General features: G+C 43.2%; 1 protein-coding gene across 1 annotated transcript in view; it reads right to left on the bottom strand.

The window, feature by feature from the left end:
- Positions 1–21,291, bottom strand: part of LOC124720288 (ankyrin-1-like) — a 106,094-nt gene that overhangs the window by 11,365 nt on the left and 73,438 nt on the right. The window contains exon 2 of the mRNA XM_047245600.1: positions 19,862–19,991. Coding sequence (XP_047101556.1) covers positions 19,862–19,989 — 128 coding nt within the window. The 5' untranslated portion in view covers positions 19,990–19,991. The remainder of the gene's footprint in view (positions 1–19,861; positions 19,992–21,291) is intronic.

Below are 21,291 nucleotides of genomic sequence, written 5' to 3'. Positions count from 1 at the left end.
GCTGCTCATAAACCACACATCACACCGATAAATGCCAAACGACGTCTCGCTTGGTGTAAGGAGCGTAAACATTAGACGATTGAACAGTGGAAAAACGTTTTGTGGAGTGACGAATCACGGTACACAATGTGGCGATCCGATGGCAGGGTGTGGGTATGGCGAATCCCCCGGTTAACGTCATCTGCCAGCGTGTGTAGTGCCGACAGTAAAATTCGGAGGCGGTGGTATTATGGTGTGGTCGTGTTTTTCATGGAGTGGGCTTGCCCCCCTTCTTGTATTGCGTGGCACTATCACAGCACAGGCCTATATTGATGTTTTAAACACCTTGCTTCCCACTGTTGAAGAGCAATTGGGTTATGACAATTGCATCTTTCAACACGATCAAGCAACTGTTCATAATGCACGGCCTGTGACTGAGTGGTTACACGACAATAACGTCCCTGTAATGGACTGGTCTGTAGAGTGTCCTGACTTGAATCGTACAGAAAACCTCTGGGATGTTTTGGAACGCCGACTTCGTGCCAGGTCTCACCGAACTCTCCTCAGTGCAGCACTCCGTGAACAATGGGGCTGCCATTCCCCAAGAAACCTTCCAGCACCAGATTTAAAGTATACCTGCGAGAGTGGAAGCTATCATGAAGGCGACGGCATACTGAATTCCAGCGTTACCGATGGAGGGCGCCAGGAACTTGTAAGTTATTTTCAACTGGGTGTCCGGATACGTTTGATCACATGGTGTATGTACCAACAGGAAGAGTTTATTGTGTACCTTTGTCGGTATTGTCTTCGCTGTACCTCATAGCACGTACGTCTCCACTGTTTTATCCATTCGTACAGAACATTGTCTTTAGCGCGTTCAGTTCATGTTGTATGTGGTTGACGCCACTAACCCAGTGAGCTAACGCTGTCAGGCTGCTTAGCGCGGCGTTCTTTTGTGCTGGACGGCGGTGCGAATCCGAATGTAGGTATCTGTTGGTTTGCATCGGATTCGTATAGGCTTTACGTCCCAGACTGCCACGAGGTGTTCCGTAATCCCCCACATCCAAGAAAAGGAGTTACTCCATTGTTTTCCGTTTCTAGCGCGATCTTTATGTTCTCATGTAACCTGTTGATTCATATACATAATTTTCTCTGTCCTGAATGTGGATAATAAGCGGATATTCTGTACACTTTAATTCAAACCCCAGTAGAACCTCCTACTGAAATTGAAGCCTGGACCTGTATCTTGGAACAAAACGACATCAACTGAGATCTATACTTCCTCTGGAACTGTTGATTTGGATATTTACTAACAGGATATTCTCAGACTGGGCGAATATTTTCGAACTCACTCTCCAAGGCCAGTTGTGGTGGAGTGCTTCTATCCTCCCCATACCCTCCTTAAATTGCGAAGCCCACTATGTTTTGTTGTCGGTTGCGTTACTGCCTTCTGTGTTTATTGTTGACACGTGTTACTGATAGGTGTTGGAGTCTCCTAGACCGTGTCTCGTGAACCACGTGCCTGTTCATCACTGTTTCTGCAACTGTCAGATGGTTTGGCAAATCGTTTATGTACACCAAGAACAACAGAGGTCCTAACACAGAACCCTGGGGCACTCCATAGCTAGTTTTTTTTTTTTTTTTTTTTTTTTTAACTGGAAGATACTCTTTGCCTTCATGACATATTTGTACTTTCTGTTGTCTATCAGAGAGATAAGACGAACCATTTGAAGGCAAGTCCACGCACCCCATAACATTCTAGTTTCATAAGCAATAAGTCGTGGCTGATTAAATCAAATGCTTTAGATAAATCTAAGAATATTCCACAGTTTAATTCGTTCTTGTCCATGGCATTTAGAACCATTTTCATGAATTGGAAGACTGCCGTTTCTGTGGATCTGTTCTTTCTAAACCCATTTTGAGCATTAGTCAGTATTTTATTTTTATTCAGGAAGTCAGCCAGCCTTTCATACATTACTCTTTCAATTACTTTAGAGAAACCCGACAATAATGACACTGGCCTATAAATATTTATGTCAGCTGTACTCTTTTTGTGAAGTGGCTTTATTATGGAGAGTTTTAGTTTTGATGGGAACACCCCTGTCCTGAAAGAAGTATTAATAATGTCTGTTAGGTCAGTATCTATACTCGTAGAACTATGTTTGTCTGGAATTCTGTCAATACCACAAGACATTTTATTTTTTAGTTTATTAATAGCATTTGTAACTTCACATTCTGTTAATGGGTGCAGAAACATTGTCTTTTCACAAGTTGGTATTTTTGTATTTTTGTTGTTTGAATTGCATAGGCTTTTAATTAGGTTCGGTGCTACGTTCACATAATGTTCATTGAATATATTGGCTACCTGTTGAGCATCTTCTACACTTTACCCTCATTTTTAATTTTTAAATTATAGGTCTTGGTTTTACATTTTCCTATCCTATTGTTTATAACTTTCGAAATCGATTTTGATTTATTGCTTCCATTATTAATGTATGAATCATTGCTTAGCCTTTTTGCTGCCTGTAAAACTTTCCTATAGACCCTTCTATATTTCCTATAGTATGGTTTTTTTGTTGTATTTATTTTAGCATGTTTGTTTAGGTTTCTAAGGGTAGTTGCTGATTCTTTAATCCCTTGTGTTACCCATGTATTTGTCTTCTCACTGACTAATTCTTTTTAACGGGAATGCTACATCGCAGCAATATTTATAGTGAGAAAACTGTAATATATAGGCTAAACGAAACAAATACTGAAGCCGACCAACAACTAGCATATGTTGATATTAAATTGAGAAATCTACAGGAACTTGGATTGCAACACATTTTCACAGCAACTTAATGTTAACAGTCACCCATTAATTTACCAGCTTAACTTAAAAGGTATTAGTTAAAATGAGAGCAATCTCAGCTGCATTTTTTGTATAGAACCTGACAGGGATTTTAGCGACTCGAGCTGACTGTCAACGCCACTGACATTAATATGTCCACTAATCATCTTTCCAGTGGCGTGAGAATTAAACTGAAGCAGGACTTCTGGATCATCCTTCGTAAAGGAACATTTGAAAATGGAGTTAAACATTCTTGTCTTTTCTTTGTTGCACTATTTCAGCTTCCATGTCACGAATGAACTTCCGAGCACTATCTCTGGTGCACTATAGTCTTCAAATATGAGGAATATTCCTTTGTGTTTTGTGATGTACATGCCAATAACATTTGGTACGGTAGTCAGTGAAGGGACCTTGCGTTTTCCTTTTGACTGCTGAATTCATTTCATTTAACATCTATCTACTATGCAGCGCTACTCTTTCTTTAGACGTTTCTTTATATGTACCACAGAGGGTCGTTCCCATCTTGAGCTGCTCTGCTGCGTACATACCTACCCAGTGCTTGGCCAACCAATCCTTTTAAAGATCTCTTACAATATGATGCCACTGTATCTTTATATTAGTTACTGAACCTGTAATTTTCTACTTGATTTTACTGTCCTTCGTACTTCGACAGTCACTACTGCTATGACACCTTGAGGCCGCCGATATGTAAACATCTTCAAAGAGCTCAGGTCTGTTTGTTGCCATTAGATCTATTTTCAACATATGTGGGCTTCTGAATTGTTTGTTAAAGCAGTGTCGAGAGGAAGCATTTATTATTATTTCGCAAGGTATCTTGTCGCTCCCACTTACATCTGGGTGTGACTGTGTTGGCTGATACTATCAATTGTAAACTAATGCCCGCATCTGATACTGAGCCTTTTCCAAACATTCGTGCATTCAGCTTGAGTTTCTGACCTCGCGAATCTGAGTTTCTTGACTATGTGAAGAGCATTATTTTTTTCAGCACTGCTTCAGATTTTGAGGCCCGCATCTCGTGGTCGTGCGGTAGCGTTCTCGCTTCCCACGCCCAGGTTCCCGGGTTCGATTCCCGGCGGGGTCAGGGATTTTCTCTGCCTCGTGATGGCTGGGTGTTGTGTGCTGTCCTTAGGTTAGTTAGGTTTAATTAGTTCTAAGTTCTAGGCGACTGATGACCTCAGCAGTTGAGTCGCATAGTGCTCAGAGCCATTTTTTGAACCAGATTTTGAGAGTTTGTTGTGAATGGTTCAGCAGTTGATTGTTAGGATTTTAACTGCTTCATCAATGGGAGCATTTCTTTGGGTTTGCACTAATACTTCACGATCTGGAACAGTTACCATTACTGGACTGGATGGTGGTAAGTTGTATAACCTAAACGACGCTTCGATACAGTTAACATACAACCAGCTGTGGGGTCGCAAATGGTGATGTGCAGTGCACATCTGACCCATTTAAGGGCACTGTACTGTTCTCAACCCTGAAGATTAAATGCAGGGAGTCTCAGTCTCGCTTGTCACAGTATGTTCGAAGTCTCCAGTTCAGGTCATTCATTAGGTGCACAACCAGACCGCCATAGTCAGTTCGGGGGACAGTGTGGGAAATCGGTAAATTTCATTACAGCTTCGTGGACGAGGCTTGCCTTCTCAACATTTTTAGCCTGTCATTGGAATGATCCAACTATGACATCAGACTCTAGGCGACAGGCACTATTTGTGCCAACATGTGTCACATTCTGCCGCTAGTTGCACCTTGTTCCCTCAGTGACTGTTGGAATAGCCTCTTCAATATGTTGCGTGAGGCTCTCAGCTATACACACTACATGTAGGTGGTGACTGTTCCATTTCCTTAACAGGTACTATTATTCACCGTAAATTTGAAATGTAGACCATTAACAGTCCTCTGATACTTTTGTCTTTCTTTCCTTACATGCAAAGCCTCTATTGCTAGCTCAGTTTCAGTGGAAGACAGCACCTCAAACTTTTTGGTCAGGGGTATGAGTGTAATTCCCCCAGTTCTCCCTGGTCCCAGTCTCTCCTGCACAATGGCTGTAGACCGACTGATATGCCCCTCACAATCGGTTTGACGTGTGACCATAGATTACGTACTTCCTACAGATGCTGTGACAACTATTGTTGTCCATGTTCCCATGGCGCTTACCACTGTGGCTTGTGAGAGACCACATCTGTGCTAAAGTCCAAATAAAGAGTATTTGATTTTTCATTTTTGTCCTACAAATTTAATTTCTTATGTTGTCTTCATTTAAACAGCCTTTATTAAAGATCTTTTGTAACATAGTGATAATTACGAATACATATTTGTAACGAAAACTGGAATTCTGCGTGCAATATGTAATTTAAGAATAAGACGCATTTTTAATTTAAAATCATGATTAAATACGTGTGACTTAGCATATGTTTGATGAATTTTACGTTTAAAGGAGAGGTAGGTATTCGAAATTGGACGAAAAAAAAATGAACGACAAAAGCCAGATCAGTGGATTACCACTGTACGACGCCACTGATTCAGCTCAAGTTATGAAGCCCACATCGAGAAATTCGTTAACTTTGGGAAAAACAGTTCCTCAGAAAACTTCAAAGCCGATTTTTCTTGTAAACTTATGGAAAAAACATTAAGAACAATCTGTTTCTCACCACTTTTTAACGGTGTTTTACGCGCATGTTTCACTATGGAGCCTCAGCCATTTTCACACTACAGTGCTACAGTAAGAGTATAACAGTGCATAGATTGTGAAGGTACACGATTTTTGTAATAACAGCTACAGAGCTAAAATATGATTAAGAAAAACATCGGTGGCTGCTAATGCATTAAAATGTCAAAGTTTCACTTGCGATAACACAGTAATAAGACATTTAATCATAAGCAGGACCTGCACTATGAGTGGAACAGCATCTGTCTCTGCGTGCCATGACTGCTGACCAATCATCACATTTCTGTTTGTTTACATCAGCTTCATTATTATGATGAACTAAGTGTAGTATAACTTCAAATACACTTAACTGCCTCAATTACGATGTGTCTGCTTAACTCTGTCACTGATGTGGCTTGTTGCTGGAATGTAAATTACTACTTTTCCTTCATGTACATCTCAGTAGTAACATTAAGAAGGGACATTTATTTTTCCAGCATCTTCCATGAAGTCGAGTGTCGCCTTTCAGCAGAGATGCTAAAGCAGTGAGCTCAGAGCTCTGGCTAACGCTGGAGTACAAGTATTAACGTAGCATGTTTTTCTTTTTAATGACAGTTTCATCTGCTATGACCGGATGTGAGGGAGACCAGAGGAAGCCAAAGAGAGTGAAATGTCTGTAACCCAGCCTATTTTTTGTGTGGCACAGCAGGGAACAAAGTGACAGCTATCTACACTTCTGGCCATTAAAATTGCTACACCACGAAGATGACGTGCTACAGACGCGAAATTTAACCGACAGGAAGAAGATGCTGTGATATGCAAATGATTAGCTTTTCAGAACATTCACACAAGGTTCGCGCCGGTGGCGACACCTTCAATGTGCTGACTTGAGGAAAGTTTCCAACCGATTTCTCATTCACAAACAGCAGTTGACCGGCGTTGCCTGGTGAAACGTTGTTGTGATGCCTCGTGTAAGGAGGAGAAATGCGTACCATCACGTTTCCGACTTTGATAAAGGTCGGATTGTAGCCTATCGCGATTGCGGTTTATAGTATCGCGACATTGCTGCTCGCGTTGGTCGAGATCCAATGACTGTTAGCAGAATATGGAATCGGTGGGTTCAGGAGGGTAATACGGAATGCCGTGCTGGATCCCAACGGCCTCGTATCACTAGTAGTCGAGATGACAGGCATCTTATCGGCACGGCTGTAACGGATCGTGCAGCCACGTCTCGATCCCTGTGTCAACAGATGGGGACGTTTGCATGACGACAACCATCTGCACGAACAGTTCGACGACGTCTGCAGCAGCATGGACTATCAGCTCGGAGACCGTTGCTGCGGTTACCCTTGACGCTGCATCACAGACAGGAGCGTCTGCGATGGTGTACTCGACGACGAACCTGGGTGCACGAATGGCAAAACTTCATTTTTTCGGATGAATCCAGGTTCTGTTTACAGCATCGTGATGGTCGTATCCGTGTTTGGCGACATCTCGGTGAACGCACATTGGAAGCGTGTATTCGTCATCGCCATACTGGCGTATCACCTGGCGTGATGGTATGGGGTGCCATTGGTTACACGTCTCGGTTACCTCGTGTTCCCATTGACGGCACTTCGAACAGTGGACGTTACATTTCAGATGTGTTAGGACCAGTGGCTCTACCGTTCATTCGATCCCTGCGAAACCCTATATTTCAGCAGGATAATGCACGACCGCATCTTGCAGGTCCTGTACGGGCCGTTCTGGATACAGAAAATGTTCGACTGCTGCCCTGGCCAGCACATTCTTCAGATCTCTCAGCAATTGAAAACGTCTGGTCAATGGTGGCCGAGCAACTGGCTCCTCACAATACGCCAGTCACTACTCGTGATGAACTGTGGTATCGTGTTGAAGCTGCATGGGCAGCTGTACCTGTACACGCCATCCAAGCTCTGTTTGACTCAATGCCCAGGCGTATCAAGCCAGTTATTACGGCCAGAGGTGGTTGTTCTGGGTACTGATTTCTCAGGATGTATGCACCCAAATTGCGTGAAATGTAATCACATGTCAGTTCTAGTATAATATATTTGTCCAATGAATACCCGTTTATCATATGTATTTCTTCTTGGTGCAGCAATTTTAATGGCCAGTAGTGTACATATAACGCATACATCTGTCGTCAGTAACTTTTGTTTGGAACATGCATATGTTATAATATCGAATCTGACTTAATGTCGCAATTAATAACCAACCTGATAGCCGAAAAATTGCTGCGACCTGGAGGAAAAAAAAACAGCTTTTTTGCGACAATTAGCGGTTCACGCAATATAGGCTCGAGATTTGACCACCACAAGCGTTACTGAATGCTACAAGATTCATAAGTTATATGTAACACTTATATGTCGCTTTTACATCGGTGACTCGGCTGTCCAGTGTACAGCACCGAATGTGGATGATCAAACCAAATTCGTATTGGTGTTTTGATTATGGCCGCCACTCAAGTCTTTTATTTTATAACCAACAATGGAAGCATCAGGTAGAAATATCAACAATGTAGGAAAAGACAGAATGCTACTGCCCGTAAAGAAGACACATCAAGTTGCAGACAGACACGATTAAGACACTTACATAAAACTTTCGGCCAAAAGATTTTCATCAGTAAGAGAGAAACACACACCACTCAACACAAAAGCAACCACACCTCACGTACACACGACTACCGGAAGGTGTTCTACCGGAAGGTGTTGGTCAATTAGGGCTGAAATTCTCCCAGTGGGGGCAAAATAACCTGCCTCTAACGACCAACAGTATCTGCACTTTGACAGTTATCTCTTCCCCACCAAAAAATCCATCCCACGCAGCCTGGACACGACATGTCTGCAGTGACGAAAGCTCTCTTCCTCAGAATGCTGAGACTCTCACCAAGACCTTCACAGGCAGCCACTAAACCCCAGACCCAGTGTGCAACCAGATCTCCCATGCTATTTCTACTCAACCCCAATTGTCCCACCACCCACAAAGGAGTGTTCCCTTCGTCACCCAGTAGAGCAAAGTAGACCACCCTGTGCGACAACATGCAGCTGAACATAACACAGTTGATTTCAATGGCTGCTTCACTACCCAAGCCATCTACATCCGTCCCTCCAACACTTTAAAACCGCACAAATGGGAGTTACTCTTACAACGCATTCTCTAGTCCCATAATTATCCTAGCCTCAATCTCTGGTAACACTGTTCCCACACATTCCATCAACAGTTTCCACCCCCTTTGTTCTACCCTCACCTCCGCATTCTCATCACCCACCCTATTTACTTGCAGCCCCCTGCCAATACATCCACCCCTCTCTCGCCGCATCGTTCCCCCCCCCCCCCCCCCCCAACTCCCTGCCCCACAACCTCCTGACACTGTGTCTGTTGGCAGTCTAGTCTGTGCACACACCATCAGACAGCGTTCGTCTCTCTCCCCACCATACACTACTATCTCTTCCTTTCACTGCCCACTCCAGAGAGCCCGGATTTGGATGCCTCTGATACTCATCTATGGTCACATGAATCGCAGGCTATGGTGACAACATTCTGACACAGACAACGAGGTGCAGACCAGCATATAGAAGTGGCGGAAAGCACAGGAGGCTGCCTTCTATGACGAGGGTATTGGAAAGCTGGTACAATGCTACGACTAACGTCTAAGTCGGAACAGTAACTGCGTAGAGAAAAAGTTTGAAGGTGTAGCAAACTGTTGAACATAAAACAATTTTGTTTTTCACCGTGGTTTCCATTTTGCGGCAGATTGCACCTTACTGTCTGAATAGCCCTCAAATTCATAAAGACACTGTATATTTCGAAGCACAGAGTGACCACCACCTTACCTGCATCACTGAAATTTCTTACGAAAAATAGCTGCATGTGCAGTTTAGCGCTTGAGCAAAATGCAACGTTAGGGAATGGAGCACGTTTCGCATGAAACCAGTATCACGTATTCAAACATTGAGACAAAGAATACGTGATAAAATAGGGGAATGAAGGAGAAGGTGTAAGATAACGAATTGCAGCAGTCCAAATGTATGGAAAACGGAATATACTACATGAACTTAGACATATTATCTTTTGTGCTTACGAACAGACATATAGTCACAACATTTAACATCCCTTCTGAACATATCGCAAAACTACAAACAAAATAACTTGACTAGCAGTCTAGAAGCGCATTCGCGAATGAGAGAAACCTTAAGTCCCTTGAGTGTAAGATGGTTAACAGAGACGGATACAAATCACCATGTGTTGTGCAGCAAGTTAAAACGAAATCAAAGACGAGGCGCTGTGTACAGGAAGTCCACATAAGTAGTGGGACAAAGTTCATTTCAGTAGTGCAGTTTGTTAGTGTGGGTTTCCTAAATTCAAGGGCAAACCTATTTTTTTAAACTGCGTGATCAAAAGTATCCCGACACCCCCACAAACATACCTTTTTCATATTACGTGCAGTGTGCTGCCACCTACTGCCAGGTACTCCATACCAGTGACCTGAGTAGTCATTAGACATCGTGAGATAGCAGGATGGGGCGCTCCACGGAACTCACAGACTTCGAACGTGGTCAGGTGACTGGATGTCACTTGTGTCATACGTCTGTACGTGTGATTTCCACACTTCAAAACGTCCCTACGTTCACTGTTTCCAATGCCACAGTGAAGTGGAAACGTGAAGGGACACGTACAGCACAAAAGCGTACAGGCCGACCTCGTCTGTTGACTGACAGAGACCGATGACAGTTGAAGAGGGTTGTATTGCATTATAGGCAGATATCTATCCAAACCATCACACAGGAATTCCAAACTGCATCAGGATCCAATTCAAGTACTATTAACAGTTAGCAGGGAGGCGAGAAAATTTGTATTTCATGGTCGAGCGGCTGCTCATAAGTCACAAATCACACCGGTAAATGCCAAACGATGCCTCACTTGGTGTAAGGAGCGTAAACATTGGACGATTGAACGGTGAAAATGTTGTGTTGAGTGACGAATCATGGTACATAATGTGGCGATCCGATGGCAGGGTGTGGGTATGGCAAATGCCCGGTGAATGTCATCTGCCAGCATATGTAGTGCCAACAGTACAATTCTGAGGCGGTGGTGTTATGGTGTGGTCGTATTCATCATGGAAGGAGTTGCACCCCTAGTTGTTTTGCACAGAACTGTCACAGCACAGGCCTACATTGATGTTTTAAGCACCTTCTTGCTTGCCACTGTTGAATTCCAGCATTACCGATGTAGTGTGCCACGAACTTTTAAGTTGAAACTTCGTGGGAGAACTGTGTGCCGGACCGAGACTCGAACTCGGGATCTTTGCCTTTCGCGGGCAAGTGCTCTACCAGCTGAGCTACCCAAGCACGACTCACGACCCACCCCCACAGCTTTAATTCCGCCAGTACCTCGTCTCCTACCTTCCAAACTTCACAGAAGCTCTCCTGCGAACCTTGCAGAACTTTTAAGTTATTTTCAGCCAGGTGTCCAGATACTTTTGATCACATAGTGTAGTTGCATTCCGGCTGGAGTTGGCAATCATGTGTACGTGAGTTGTGCTTGCCTGCGTGTATGAATGGTGTGTTTCTTAAAATTGAAGGTTGTGGCTGAAAGCTTTATGTATCTTATTTTATAACCGTTTGTTAGACTCATTTCGGTTTGTTTGATGTGAAAAGGAACACCAAGCAATTTTCTTTCATTTGATGAGATGATTCATCAAGTTTATGGAACTAGTCACATAGTATGAAACAGTGCAGGACATGAACGACCATCCTTTGGGTTAGTGGAATTATATCAGAATATTGTCAGACTCCTCTACATAATATGCGTAAAATTTTTGGAATATTTCTGTTGAATTGTTGACTAATCTAAGATGGACTGTGAGTACTCAGTCTACATAAGATGGTCCGCTTTTTCTTCATTACAACACATATTTTCAGGTAATAAAATCTGGTTGTGATGTAACATAACTAAGAATGATGGCTACAATACAAAATTGTTTTAAATTATTTGTTTTTGTACACAAGTCACTTTAATTATATTTAATCTGCCAGCTCTCATTGTGTAACTGAAATTTTTTACTTTAGATTTCCCGTTTAGAAATTTTACCCGAAATCACTAACATTTGTTATAGGTAAGGACCTACTATGATATGTATGATAAAATTTTTGTGTATGTGCCTACGACACCTGCCAATTCCTTTCCCTGAGTAATTTCACTCTGTAGGCTAATCTATAATTTTGAAATAAAACCTTTTATTATTTGCTTGGCTTACCTTATTAACAGCTTAATTAGCATTAATCAATGGATTAATATTAATATTAAATAATGAGAAGACATAAGGAACCACATCAGTGTCCAACAATTATCTTTTATGGACAAATTCAACAAAATCTATCAAGCAGACGTATTTAGGTAACTAAGACTAAATATTCAATGAGTGTAATAGGGAACCTCACAAAGACTTGTAAAACTGCAAAGGGCATATAAAGTCACCTGAAACAAGTACAACAAAAATCTATATCAGAAAAGGGAAAAGCGTGGCATAACAACACTTGTGGAAGCTGTTGCTCATTACATGTGTGGAGCCCAGATAAGTTTTGGTACATCCCCAAAACAAAACCAATGACTAACTAGGAAAGTAAATTTTCAGAAAAGCTGAGGAATGTAAATGAAAAAGAAAGTGTAGGACAAGGAGAGATGTTGGGAGGAAAAGAAAAAGACCTACAAAATAAGTTCAAACACGCTCCTTACCTGAGAGTACATTGACATTTTCATACTTGTACTGTCTTAACCAAACCCAGTCAATTGATATACACAACAACCACACACTGTTCAATGTTTATATTATCACAGTGAGTATTATTTCTGCATGTTTTAGTCATTCGTCCCCTGTCAACCTGGTTCAATGTCTTGTAGGTGTATTACAGCTCCATCTGAAATGATATAGAGTTGTAGCTGTTCAAAATTCCTGCCACTCTGCTGTTGCTCCCCAGACTCCACTGGAATCTGGCCACCTTGAGCTGAGGCGGCATCTTCTGCAATGGTGACACAATGTCATTGTTATGGTACCAGTAAAACCCGAGCCATTATTGCAATTTTTTAATTCTCATGGTCTTGTCAATAATTTGAAGTTACTCCAAGGCCGATTTTATTGACGATTAAGACATCAAAATAAAAATCTGAGTACGCTCAATTACTACCAGTTGTGTTTAAATGCAAGTCCTCTGTAGTATCTTGTAGGTAACTGCCTCCTTGAGGGATTGTGCTGCTACCTCGGAATCTTGGCCATTTTCTTGCACGGATCGTAAATTTCTCACCTACATTGCTGTTTATTTCACATTATGCTGCTCATTTGGACGTACGATGTTCGACATACGACTACACAACCTATTGCAGTGTTGGCTGAAGCAATAATGAAGGAATAGCTGTGTGTTCAAGATTTTGAAACAGCAATGGGATGGCACAAAACAATGTTATTTTTGAATGGCGCCAACTCGAGGGTTAAACAAACCTCCTGGGACTTAATGACTGTCTTCCTGCGCATTCTACATTGATTAGGGCTCAAATAAAGGTTCTCTCCCCCTTGTTTTAGCTTTGTGACACTTTTGTTCCTTGGGTGCTTAAAAATTCACAATATGTACTAATATCAGTAGTAAAATCGTATTTCGACGTGTCTAAAATACAAGCATAAGGGTTGTTTATAACGCTATCTCTGCTTGGTTACTGCTGAAATGCGTGAGGAAACAGGGCAATGCAGGTCGCTTATCACGTTCAAATTACCAAAATATTATCGCTAACAGTAAAGTTTCATCAACGCTTCGGTGAGGGTACAGATCATGTATCTAAATTAACAAATTCTGTGTGACTCATGACGAAACTATTTCTTTCTAACGAGCAGTTGGAAGCATTAGAAATTGAACTGACAGTAAGGGGAATTTTTCTGAAGAAGTAGTTCACGCCAGTGACCTCAGTATTCAGCCTGCATTCAAATCAGAAGACACTTCACTTCAATCAAGGAAGGCGTCCAGTGAAAACGGACACCTGGTGCAAAAAGACATGGGGGAGAGTGGGGGAAATACACGCACCTAAGGAAAAATCGATGTGAACCATTCGTTACGTCATTAAAACCTACGAAAATAAGTACATACCATACAATGGACATTTCTCCACATATTCCAATCGTCTGTAAATAGTTATAAACTGTACTTTAATTTTGAACATTAAAATAAAAAAAGTGCAAATGCATGGTATTCCCCACCCCTGAGGGTAATGACACGCAAAGTGTTGGGTAATAACACGTAAAACAAACCATAAAAATGTACAATACTTCCTTTTTTTATTTGTTTATTAGTTACTACAAATAGTAAACAGTATATTTAAGAACGAATTAATGTAATTCTAGAAAGATATCTTATAATTTTGGTTTTTTTACATTTTTTATTTTTTTTTATGTGGAAAGAGCTCATTTTCTCATACCATACAGCAAAGATCGCACATGTAACCTTTTGGAGTGTTCCAGCCACTACATTCTTCATCACTCCATCTGCTACAAGAAATACATCGGTACCATAGTTCTCCATCCTTCCCAAACACTCTACAAACTAAACAGACATCATCTGAAATCTCCACGTTTTTACCCCTTTCCCAAGACGTGGCCCCACCTATTTGTTTAACACCTTTAGGAGCCGAAATTCTCTCGGGCTTTTGTATTTATGCCTGTTTCATCGACGTTGAACACTCGCCCCTCTTTAAATTTATATTTATCAAAGAGATGTTCTAAGTTTTTAAAATATGCATTAACCTCTTCTTCATTAAATGCCTGTATTCAGTTAATGCTAGTTACTTCAGGTTTTCTTATGCTAATATTTGGGTTTCTTTTTAAAAACAGAGCTAGCCAATCCTTTACAGCTAACCTAGATGACTTATCAAAATTGTTTGCAATGTTGTTAGCCTCTGCACACTCAAATGCAATCTTTCGCAGCTGCATGCATGTAATGCCATTGTAATGACATGATCCCTAATCTCATTTTCCTGTTCTGTCGAAAATGTTGGGTATCTTCCAAGTTTTGGACTTAACGTTCATTCTCGTTCGCAGAGTAGCTTCATCAATCCAGAAAGCTCTTGATACTTATCTTATTTTTCTTCCAGATTTGATGGCATCAAGAGCCTTACAAAGTTCCTCGTGCGTCCATTTTGCTTTCTGGGTTTTTCTTTTATAATATCTACCCATCTGAGATTTAAAAAAAACTCGTTAGTATTGAAAATATAACCTGCAAGGGGGAATACCACGCACTTCAACAGCTGCGTGGAATTACCCCACCGTAAGTTCGATGACTAACCTAAGCATAACTCGGCACCTAATTCAAATAGCAGGACAAATCTACAATTAAATTAAAGGTTTCATCTAGGGTTAATAGTTGATACGCAAGAATTACATTAAAGCAACTTATAGTAGCACTTACCTTGCAAAATACAGCTGACCAAAATTACATGAGACACGCCGAAAATAAACAATACTTCACTACTCCAACAATGCCACTGGAAAATGGCTGGCATAAGCCGTATAGTAGTTGTTACTCCCGCCGGCAGGGTGTAGCATCAACTGGGAACAGATCGCGCCATTCAAACTTCGTAAATCAGCCTGCGTGGGATTACCCACATGCGTGTGATTCCCCCACCTTCCCCTACTATATCTTGAATGATTAATACAAAACCCTCTTCATAAGCTCTTATTAACGATAATCGTGAAAGTCTTGCAAAGACATGACTAACATTGAAGGTCGAAAAGTATACGGTGACAGCTGGAATGATATAAGTGGAATTACACTTGAAACCTAAATACACACATCAAAAAAAGTTTTGCATCAGCTAAGTTCCGAGAGTTCCAGGACATGTACAGAAAATTGGGATAAAGATCAACATAAACATCATTTCCGCCCTTTTTATTGCTCATGAAACCACACATTGCATGTTGTACCTCCATGCAGCGAGACCTTCAGCGGTGGTGGTCCAGACTGCTGTACACACCGGTACCTCTAATACCCAGCAGCACGTCCTCTTGCATTGATGCTTCCTGTATTCGTCATGGAATAGTAGCCACAGGTTCATCAAGGCACTGTTGGTCCAGGCTGTCCCACTCCTCAACGGCGATTCGGCATAGATCCCTCAGAGTGGTTGGTGGATCACGTCGTCCATAAACAGCTCTTTTCAATCTATCCAAGGCGTGTTCGATAAGGTTCATGACTGGAGAACATTCTGGCAACCAGTCGAGCGATGTCGTTATCCTGAAGGAAGTCATTCACAAGATGTGCACGATGGTGGCACGAATTGCCGTCCATAAAGACCAATGCCTCGCCCATATGCAGCGGCGTACGTCGGCCCCACATAATGCCACCCGAAAAACATCGGGGAACCTCCACCTTGTTGCACTCGCTGGGCAGTGTGTGTAAGGTCTGCCTGACCGTGTTGCCTACAAACACGTCTCCGACGATTGGCTGGTTAAAGGCATATGCGACACTCATCTGTGAAGAGAACGTGATGCCAATCCTGAGCGGTCCATTCGGCATGTTGTTGGGCCCACCTGTACAGCGCTGCATGGTGTCGTGGTTGCAAAGATGGACCTCGCCATGGGCGTCAGGAGTGAAGCCGACAATCATGCAGCCTACTGCGCACAGTTTGAGACTTAACACGACGTCCTGTGGGGCTTAAGCATTATTCAACGTGGTGGCGTTACTGTCAGGGTTCCTCCGAGCCATAATCCGTAGGTAGCGGTCATCCACTGCAGTAGTGGCCCTTGGGCGGCCTGAGCGAGGCATGTCATCGACAGTTGCTGTGTCTCTGTATCTCCTCCATGTCCGAACAACATCGCCCTGGTTCACTCCGAGACACCTGGACACTTGCCTTGTTGAGAGCCCTTCCTGGTACAAAGTAATAATGCAGACGCCATCGAACCACGGTATTACCGTGTAGGTATGGTTGAAGCACAGACATCACGAGCCGTGTACCTCCTTCCTGGTGGAATGACTGGAACTGATTGACTATCGGACCCCCTCCATCTATTAGGCGCTGCTCATGAACGGTTGTTTACATCTTTGGGCGGGTTTAATGACATCTTTGAACAATCAAAAATGGTTCAAATGGCTCTGAGCACTATGGGACTCAACTGCTGAGGTCATTAGTCCCCTAGAACTGAGAACTACTTAAACCTAACTAACCTAAGGACATCACACACATCCATGCCCGAGGCAGGATTCGAACCTGCGACCGTAGCGGTCACGCGGTTCCAGACCGAAGCGCCTAGAACCGCTCGGCCACACCGGCTGGCTGCACTAGTTTGGATACTTGTATACTATGGGGGAGTGCTGTCATTGGGTGTGAGGGTGAGGAAGAAGTGTATTAGTTGATGTTAATGGTCTTTGCATTGCGTGTTGTCATTGGTGGATATGGGCGTTTTGCATTGGAGTTTCCTCTACCGCTTGCCATTGATGGAAATCGGCGAATAGGAGACTGAGCGGCGACTGTAGCGTAGCGCTGGTCACTAACTGCCCAGTATCGGCCAGGCCGCGTCATCACTCTGTGTTCCCCCACCGCGCGCCTGTTGCTCTGCGAGAGCTGTCCTTCCGCTAAACTGTCACAGCTGACAGCCTAGGCGCTTCTCTATTCATGTTGTCGGGTCGCCTTGATCTTTCTTTAGCCTCTCTCATCTTCCTCCTCCAACTAAAGGGCTGTTTCACCGTTACGCCGGCCTCTCGAAATTTGAACTTCTTATAAAGCATAGCATAGTCTTCCTAAAGCCTTTGACACACTTTGCTACTGGCAGACGCTTGAATGAGCACTGTTTTGTTGTTGTATACGGAGCATTTCCTTTGCAACTTAAGTTTTATTGTTTTTTTCCTTTGTCTCGTTCACGTTTTGTTGCTGCAGTATTATTCTGCAGTTACGTGATACAGTAATATCGTTTGTTAGAGTTTTGGTTCTTACCAGTCAAAATCACAAAAATTTAACTGAAAACTAAAACAATGAAAAGTTCCCGGAATTCTGAACAATTCTCGACTTTTTCCCGGTTTTCTCCCGGATGAAAAAATTCCCGGGTTTTTTCCGGATCTCCCGGTTGTCCCTGGTCGTATACACCCTGTAGGACATGTTCTGAGGCATCACCGGATCACCAATTTAGTATTGGAGGGCAGCGTGGATGGTAGACCAAGAGATGAATACACTAAGCAGATTCAGAAGGATGTAGGTTGCAGTAGGTACTGGGAGATGATGAAGCTTGCACAGGATAGAGTAGCATGGAGAGCTGCATCAAACCAGTCTCAGGACTGAAGACCACAACAACAACAAAATATAAAACTAGAGTTGGGGATGATAAAAAACACAGCAATCAGACAGGTACAATAGTAAACAGACAATTAAGAAACATTGCGAAAGTCTGGTTTCTGTTCGCAAGAGAAGAAAAAAAAACACGTAGCAACAGTATGGGTTCTCTTTGCTACACTTCGGAAAAGACGCACAACACTTACTTAAAATACTGCACTAAAAAGTTGGCATGGAGATGACACACCACAGCCTAGGGTAGAGGGGAGGGGGGGGGGGACCCACACAGATGATAGGAAGTAAGGGCGCAGGAGAGGAATAAACAAGGGGGAGGAGTTTATGGAGGGACTCATGGGAGGGGCAAGGTGGACATGAGAGGTAGTGGGGAAAGGCAGAGAACGAGAATGCTAAAGGACTCAGGGAGAGGAGTCCAAGAGAGAGTAAATGGGGAAAAGGGATAAATAGGATGGGAGGGGGGAGAAGAGGGAACCTGGGAAAAGGACAGAGGTAGAGAAGTAGAGACAAGGATCAGAGTTGATAGGAGAAATAAATGGAGAGAGAGAGAGAGAGGGCATCATCTGAGAGGGGGAGTTGACAGAAGCCACCTTTGGAAAGGAGACAACAGTTGTAGAGGTGGAGGGTAGGTGGGACACAACAGTGAAGGCACAGCAGTGTGTAGGGGTTGGAGAAGAGCAACAAGAGGATGGGAGGGGGTTGCATCAAGTCTGCAGGAAGTGTAGATGACTCGGATATGTTCGAGGAAAAGGAGCAGATGGAGAAAAGAAATCAGGTCATAGAGCATCCACACATGGGGGACAGGAGGTGTATACGAAAGGCGAGGCGGGATGCATGGTGCTTGAGAATCTGGAGGGACTTATAGAATTTGGGAGAGGGGCAGAGAGCCAGGTGGGACTGACATAGGAGAGTATGGGACAGTTCAAGGATTTGTAGGTGTGGAGGACGGTACAGGGGTTCAACCCCTAAGTCCAACCTGAGAGGAGTTTAAGGAGGTGGACATGGTTGTGGGCTTTGGATTGGATAAAGCGGAGATGAGGGGTCCAGATAAGGTGACGGTCAGTGTTGAGTCCAAGGGAGATGAGGGTGTGGGAGAGGTGGACAGGATGGGTGCAGATGGAAAACACAAGGAGCCACAAGGAGGGAGTGGTATGACCTACAATGAGTACCTGGGTGTTGGAAGAATTCATTTTTAGGAGCCACTGGTTACACAATGTGGCGAAACTGTCAAGGTGATTATGGAGGAGGCATTGGGATCATTGCAGGGTAGGAGCAAGGGCAAGGAAGGTGGTGTCATCAGCATACTGCAGGAGGTGGACTGGAGGGGGAGGGGGGGTTGGGGCATATCTGCTGTGTACAAGAGGCAGGTGAGAGGGGAGAGGACGGAGCCCTGAGGCACACCCATGGAGGGGTAGAAAGTGCGGGAATTGGTATTATGGATGGTGATGTAGGAGGAGCAGTGGGAGAGGAAGGAGGCAATCAGACGGACATAGACGATAGGAAGGGTGTAAGTTCAGAGTTTAAACACAAGATCGTTATGCCATATGCAGTCATAGGCCTTTTCGAGGTCTAGGAATACAAAAATGGCGGAGCGACGGGAGTTAAGCTGGAGGGAAAGGAGATGGGTGAGGCATAGGAGTTGGTCGTCGGCAGAGAATGAAGGGTGAAAGCAACATTGGGTGTTGAGGAGGAGGAGGAGGAGGAGGAGGAGGAGGTGGTGGTTGATGCGCCAGGTAAGGATGGATTCTAAAAGCTTACCGATCACTGTGGTGAGACATATAGGGCGACAGGAAGAGACATCAGATGGAGACTTGTTAGGTTTGGGGAAGGAAACGACCCAGGGGCCAACTGTGTAGTATTTGAGGGTAACAATATGCATCATTTGGAAACTATACTTGACGCACCTTCGTGAATACTTTTTAGCACTGGGACCAACCAGCATTGCCTGTACCCTATGGGGATGATGGGCTGCGCTATGCAGCGCAACAGAATGCATCAGACCGGTAGTTTTTGTGCTGGGAGTTTAGAAAATGTGCTCATGTAGTGACGGAACTCACTGTGTGTGGGAGATGGCGGCATCACCAGGCGAGGTAGTTTGGCGGACTGCCGCGGGCGGCGCTGCTGCGGCAGAAGTCCTGCCGCGGTCCCTGTGGCGGCGATTGCTAGGCGGCGCTCTGCCATCCATACCTGCCAAGAAATAAAAAAAATTAAAATAAAAAAGAATTGGTTGTGCCACACCATCAAGAACTGTAACTTTTCTCCATCCGCTTGTTGTTGTGACGCAAGGCACTGAAAAATCAAGACAAAGAAATGAGTTTTAGTCTTTAACAGACATTTCCTTGACAATCTTAACTTTTCCACATAACCTTCTGATTTCATGCGACTGGGCGCACCACCGCATTTACACCACAATTTTGTCTTCACACTTATCGTTTTCAAGCAGACCAAAGGGTAAAAACTGAAATAAAACAGATTGTCATTGCATTAATTATTTATTTCAGATAGAAGTAAAAGAAAAAAAATAAGCCCACTATTATAATAGGTTCCATAAATAAACATCTTCAGTCAGAACAAATTACCATCCTCTGGTCATTAGCATCACAAGAGAAACACACAACATTATGACGAGAATGCTTCTTGCAGACATTGTTTCCACAATTGTTTCACGATGTCTTCGTCCTGACATTTTTATTTTGTGTCGTGCACATTTTTGACATATTCCAGGCGGAGGTTCGTCATGAACTGGACCTCCTTTTCTGAGTTTTTTCGAGAAATATTTTTACATCTTTCGGAAGGTTCGTTAGTTTCGCTGATTGTCCTAGATGAGCGTTCATAAGACTATACGATAGTTTTTTTTAGAAATAAGCCATCGTCTGTCTTTACTGTCTGGGTTGTTGTGACTAAAGATGACGTTCCAATTTATTCTCGCGATATCCAGATGTCGATCGAATAATACCAGTGGCCATCTCCTGGTTGTTCTGACTGCTCACATCTGATCCACAGTATCCACTCCTCCCTCATTCTGTTATAGCCCAAATTTACTGCCGATTCCCCACTCTCTTAATTTCACTTATATCATGCACAACTTTTTTTTTAGTCACAGTTGAAGATAAACAGAAATCTTACTGAAAGCCACTGAGTGTCGATTTACTTTCCCTTGTGTTCCCAGCCTGAAATTCGGGTGAAACTTAATTTATTTTTGAAAGTGCTGATGGTGGTCGACTTTTTATCTGGTAGATTCTGAGCTAGACTGTAACAGGTGTAATAGTTATCAGTCGTAACATTTCTGTCGTGCCCTCTATGGGAGTTACCTGCCTTTCGACATCTTCAGGTTTATTTGATTTTAGATATGCCCCAGCGATCTCTTTGCCACAGTACACTTCGGAATTGAGGGTATAAAATGTTTTTGCGTCACTAAGGGCGTATATGATACCGTACTTTGCAGGATTATTTGGAATGTACTGTACAAACCCACAACGGCCTCTAA

This window comes from Schistocerca piceifrons, chromosome 11 (genome assembly GCF_021461385.2).
Source record: "Schistocerca piceifrons isolate TAMUIC-IGC-003096 chromosome 11, iqSchPice1.1, whole genome shotgun sequence".
NCBI classification, from domain to species: Eukaryota; Metazoa; Arthropoda; class Insecta; order Orthoptera; family Acrididae; genus Schistocerca; species Schistocerca piceifrons.
Note: the sequence above shows the minus strand (reverse complement) of the source record. Positions and strands in the feature narration are given on the sequence as shown.